Here is a 6,000-nt window from a genome sequence, read left to right on the forward strand (position 1 = left end):
GGGGGTGATGGGTGAAGTAGACTGAATGTGAATTCAGGTACAAGCAGCAGGGATTTTGGATGGCCTCACGTTTACAAAGTTGAAATTTCGGCTAGCTGGGGGGAACGAGCTACGGTACCTGCAGCTCAAAAACTTCCTACGAAAGGAGACAAGGACATACCCACAACCGCCACGACAGACACTACTGGAAGACCTACTGGACGCAAGTATCCGAGAGAAAGGGAACTGTAGCGACATGTATGACCGACTGGTAGATAGGGACGACACTGTACTGGACGCAACAAGAAGGAAATGGGAGGACGACTTGGGGATGGAGATAGGGTGGGGACTCTGGAGCGAAGCACTGCATAGGGTCAACTCCACCTCCACGTGCGCAAGGCTCAGCCTGACGCAACTAAAAGTGGTACATAGAGCCCACTTAACGAGAAACCATATGAGTAGGTTCTTCCCGGAGGTGGAGGACAGATGTGAACGGTGCCAAAGAGGCCCGGCCAACCACGCCCACATGTTCTGGTCTTGCCCCAGACTTGTGGAGTACTGGACAGCCTTCTTCGAGGCTATGTCCAAAGTGGTGGGGGTGAGGGTGGAGCCATGCCCGATAGTGGCAGTCTTCGGGGTTTCAGACCAGCCAGATCTATTCCTGGGGAGGAGGGCGGACGCCCTTGCCTTTGCCTCCCTGATTGCCCGCCGTAGAATCCTGTTTGGCTGGCGGTCAGCAGCACCACCCAGAGCTGCAGACTGGCTGTCCGACCTCTCGGATTCTCTCCAAATGGAGAAAATCAAATTCGCCATCCGAGGGTCGGACGACGGCTTCCACAGAATGTGGGAGCCATTCATGCAACTGTTCCAGGACCTGTTTGTGGCCAACGAACAAGAGGAAGAATAGTCGGGGGGGGGGGGGGCTACGGGCTCGGTATGGGGGTTTGATGGCAAGCCAAGGCCCAAAACCAAACTAAATAAATGCCAATAAACATGTGCCTCGGCCATATTGGGGAATGTAAAATATGTACGCCGGCTAAAGGGGGAGGCCGCAGTTATTACTACGAAGATGCTTACCTGTAAATATATATGTTAATTTTTGCGTGTTCTCTTTTTTTTCTTCTCTCTCTAACAATTTGTAATTTGTTCAATATAAAACATGAAAACTGAATAAAAAACATTTATAAAAAAGTTTACAAAGTTGCAGAATAAGAGTGGAAGATGAGTTTGAATGGAGAGACAGTGAATTTCCAATCTATATAAACAAAAGAACAAAGAAAAGTACAGCACAGGAACAGGCCCTTCGGCCCTCCAAGCCCGTGCCGACCATGCTGCCCGACTAAACTAAAATCTTCTACAGTTCCGGGGCCCATATCCCTCTATTCCCATCCTATTCATGTATTTGTCAAGATGCCCCTTAAACGTCACTATGGTTCCTGCTTCCACCACCTCCTCCGGCAGCGAGTTCCAGGCACCCACTACCCTCTGTGTAAAAACACTTGCCTCATACATCTCCTCTAAACCTTGTCCCTCGCACCTTAAACCTATGCCCCCTAGTAATTGACCCCTCTACCCTGGGGAAAAGCCTCTGACTATCCACTCTGTCTATGCCCCTCATAATTTTGTAGACCTCTATCAGGTCGCCCCTCAACCTCCGTCGTTCCAGTGAGAACAAACCGAGTTTATTCAACCGCTCCCCATAGCTAATGCCCTCCATACCAGGCAACATCCCGGTAAATCTCTTCTGCACCCTCTCTAAAGCCTCCACATCCTTCTGGTAGTGTGGCGACCAGAATTGAACACTATACTCCAAGTGTGGTCAGGATTTGCCAGACCAGACCTGTACAACCAGGTTACTCGGTGTGATCTACCCTCTGTACACAGAGAGTGAGAAAGGCCACATCATTGGAAATTCCGTTTTGGGGAGTGACCTGCTCAGAACACTCTGCACTATAAAAAAGATGCTAAATGTGTGGGTGCGATTGAAACCCTGAACTGAGACAGGGAGAATGGAGTCAGTTCCTGTGAAGCTCGGTGATAATCAGAAATGTATCTGCTGAATTACTCTGTAAGGGCAATTCAGACAACAGCTTGTTAAACGCACAGCTGTAAAGGTCATTTGCAAAGATTGGATGCTGCGTGCAATTCAAAACGGAAAACTGACCGTTTCATTCGGAAAGTATCTTGCACTTTCCTGGATCCAGTTAATGAACAGGTGAAAGCAAAATACTGCAGATGCTGGACATTTGAGTTAAAACCAACCTCCTGGGGAAACCCAGCACGTCTGGCACCGTCTGCGGACAGAGAAACAGAGTTAAGATTTGAAGTCCAATTTGACACTTCTTCACCACTTCAGGTCTCTCTCCACAGATGCTGCCAGACCAAGTTAAAATTTGGTAGACACTGGGCATTACATTGTAGACACGGGGCAGTACATTGTAGACACTGGGCAGTACATTGTAGACACTGGGCAGTACATTGTAGACACGGGGCAGTACATTGTAGACACTGGGCAGTACATTGTAGACACTGGGCAGTACATTGTAGACACTGGGCACATTGTAGACACTGGGCAGTACATTGTAGACACTGGGCAGTACATTGTAGACACTGGGCAGTACATTGTAGACACTGGGCAGTACATTGTAGACACTGGGCAGTACATTGTAGACACGGGGCAGTACATTGTAGACACTGGGCAGTACATTGTAGACACTGGGCAGTACATTGTAGACACTGGGCAGTACATTGTAGACACTGGGCAGTACATTGTAGACACTGGGCGGTACATTGTAGACACTGGGCAGTACATTGTAGACACTGGGTACATTGTAGACACTGGGCAGTACATTGTAGACACTGGGTACATTGTAGACACTGGGCAGTACATTGTAGACACTGGGCAGTACATTGTAGACACTGGGCACTACATTGTAGACACTGGGCAGTACATTGTAGACACTGGGCAGTACGTTGTAGACACTGGGCAGTACATTGTAGACACTGGGCAGTACATTGTAGACACTGGGCATTACATTGTAGACACTGGGCAGTACATTGTAGACACTGGGCAGTACATTGTAGACACTGGGCAGTACATTGTAGACACTGGGCAGTACATTGTAGACACTGGGCAGTACATTGCAGACACTGGGCAGTACATTGTAGACACTGGGCAGTACATTGTAGACGCTGGGCAGTACATTGTAGACACTGGGCAGTACATTGTAGACACTGGGCAGTACATTGTAGACACTGGGCAGTACATTGTAGACACTGGGCAGTACATTGTAGACACTGGGCAGTACATTGTAGACACTGGGCAGTACATTGCAGACACTGGGCAGTACATTGTAGACACTGGGCAGTACATTGTAGACGCTGGGCAGTACATTGTAGACACTGGGCAGTACATTGTAGACACTGGGCAGTACATTGTAGACACTGGGCAGTACATTGTAGACACTGGGCAGTACATTGTAGACACTGGGCAGTACATTGTAGACACTGGACAGTACATTGTAGACACTGGGCAGTACATTGTAGACACTGGGCAGTACATTGTAGACACTGGGCGGTACATTGTAGACACTGGGCAGTACATTGTAGACACTGGGCAGTACATTGTAGACACTGGGCAGTACATTGTAGACACTGGGCAGTACATTGTAGACACTGGGCAGTACAGCTGAGATGTTTGTGCATTCTTTCCCCATCTCCCAAAAAGAATAAACTCACATACCTTGAGTTCGGTGCTGTGAAATCACCCACACTTTAAATGGGTTAACACCAGGATCCCCAGGTAATCCCCTTTGGGCTGTGGACAGTGTTGCAATGTCGAGAGTGCAATGGGGAAATGTTCTCCAGAGGGCAGTGTACAAGTCTCCAACTGTAAGATTTGTGAATTACAGTGTCTAATTCTGTCTTCCCCTTAGAGGCCAGTAAACTTGTGATGTCCTATATTGCTGCAGTTTGTGGCAAAGGAGAAGAGGTCAATCAGGTCAAAGAGCAGCTTTTGCAGTCAAACCCTGTCTTGGAAGGTACGCTGTATCCAATTGTATCTGCCCATCATTTAATGTTTTCTTTCCACATTTTCCTGTGAAGACATGAGGTCTGGGTTTCACAGACTTGCCTCCACGACCTCATTGTATTCCTTGTTTCTCAGCTTTGACATTGATGGACCATCCTACCATGGAGGGCTTGATTACCAAACCCCACTCCAACTGTAGCTGATGGACAGAGCGGATCGATAACTTGTCCTCACATCTGTACCATTGCGGTTCATTAACCCGCTGTAAAAATGCCAATTGACAGAGACCTGGGCAACAGGCCCTCGCCAGTCACTTCTCACAGTAGCTCCACTGAAATAAGGGACCCTGTTCGTTACAGAATCAAACTCCACCTTAAGTGGGATTCGGCGCGATGGTCTGATGCTGGCGTCAAAAACAGCGCAAAACATTCCGGCGTTGGGTCGTCCGGAAGTAGCGGAATTCTCCGCACTTCCGAGGGCTAAGTGGACACTGGCAGGGTTGGCGCCTAGCCAACCGGCGCCAAAGGGCCGGCGTGATCCCGCGCATGCGCGGAACTGCCAGCGTGTTCTGCTGCATGCGCGGGGGGGGGGGGGGAGTGTCTTCTCCACGCCTGCCATGGCGGAGCCTGATCCCCCCGCGCTGCCCCCCGCCCGAGGACTGCCCCAGCCGACGTACCCTGCTGTGTGGCACCATGTCTAATCCATGCCGCCGGGACTGGCCAGATACTGACGGCCACTCGGCAATTCAAGGCCCCTGAGAATTGCCTGGGGGGGGGGGGGGGGGGGGGGGGGGGCTGCTGTGAACGGCCCCCGACCGACGTAGCGTGAATCCCGCCCAAAAACCGGTGCCGGAGAATAATGGCAGCCGGCGGCGCGGGGTGGGATTCGCGCCCCCCCCCCCCCCCCGGCGGGGAATCCCGCCCTTTTTAAAATTGTGTCTGTATTAATATGAATTCTGGTCACTTCCCACGGAGCCACTCCTGATGTTTTCCACCTGTTTCTTTAACAGCATTCGGCAACGCCAAGACCCTTCGGAATGACAACTCCTCCAGATTTGTACGTATTACTGTAAACCCTTAGCTGAGAGGGAGGGAGGGAGGGGGGGGCATGTGACTGGTTGGAGATGGATTTTGGGTGCAGAGAATCAGTCGGGAAAAGTTTTTCCAGAACCCCATATTGCCCAGGGAACCCCATATTGTGCTGTCAATATTACGGAGCAAACCTGTGACTTGTGGCCTGGTGAGAGGCTGACCAATGGCGGCGCAGAGCGACAGGATGGAAGTTCCTGGTTGCATTCACTATCAGAGTCTTGGCACTGTGAGAAGGCGGGGAATGGAGATTCAAGCTGTTCGCCACAGGAAGGGAGGGAAGCGGGAAGATTGTGGGATAAGTCACTCTGATTTGCTTGCAAAGTGCAATATTCACAGGTGAACTAGGGGTGGGGGGGGGGGGGCGGGTCGGAGCAGGATATAGCAATTCCGTAACTGTTATTTATGATGGGGTGGGGCTGCTCTGGGAATTGTATGGTTATCAATCAAGCTAACGTTTTCCTGTGCTTCTCATAAACTCTGTTTCACTGTTCAGGGCAAATACATGGATATTGAGTTTGACTTCAAGGGTGATCCATTGGGTGGGGTCATTAGTAACTGTAAGTATTATTCTCGGTAATTATTCCTCCTTGACCTCTCTGCAGCTTACTTCCATCACCTCTGCTCTGTGGCCCTTTCCTTGTTGTAGTCTTACCGAGCCCTCCGTAGCCAGTACAATTTATCATCCTACCCACACGAGATCACCTCTGGGTGTACCCTGAACTTTCACCCCTGACCCCTCCAATTCTTCATTTACTTCTTTTGTTTGAGCGACATTTTCCATAAGCCTGGAGTCATGTTCGAAAGGAGCATTGTGACCCCTCCGTGTTGGTGTGTTTTCCACCTGCCTGTCAGGTAGCATGGTGGTTAGCATAAATGCTTCACAGCTCCAGGGTCCTAGGT

General features: G+C 50.1%; 1 protein-coding gene across 1 annotated transcript in view; it reads left to right on the forward strand.

The window, feature by feature from the left end:
* The window catches only part of LOC119958078 (unconventional myosin-Ib), a 54,879-nt gene extending 49,202 nt beyond the window's left edge, over positions 1-5,677 (forward strand). Inside the window, exons 5-7 of the mRNA XM_038786304.1 lie at positions 3,915-4,019; positions 5,019-5,065; positions 5,594-5,677. Coding sequence (XP_038642232.1) covers positions 3,915-4,019; positions 5,019-5,065; positions 5,594-5,677 — 236 coding nt within the window. The remainder of the gene's footprint in view (positions 1-3,914; positions 4,020-5,018; positions 5,066-5,593) is intronic.
* The last annotated feature ends 323 nt before the right edge of the window (positions 5,678-6,000 follow it).

Source organism: Scyliorhinus canicula, chromosome 28, assembly GCF_902713615.1.
Source record: "Scyliorhinus canicula chromosome 28, sScyCan1.1, whole genome shotgun sequence".
Lineage (NCBI taxonomy): Eukaryota > Metazoa > Chordata > Chondrichthyes > Carcharhiniformes > Scyliorhinidae > Scyliorhinus > Scyliorhinus canicula.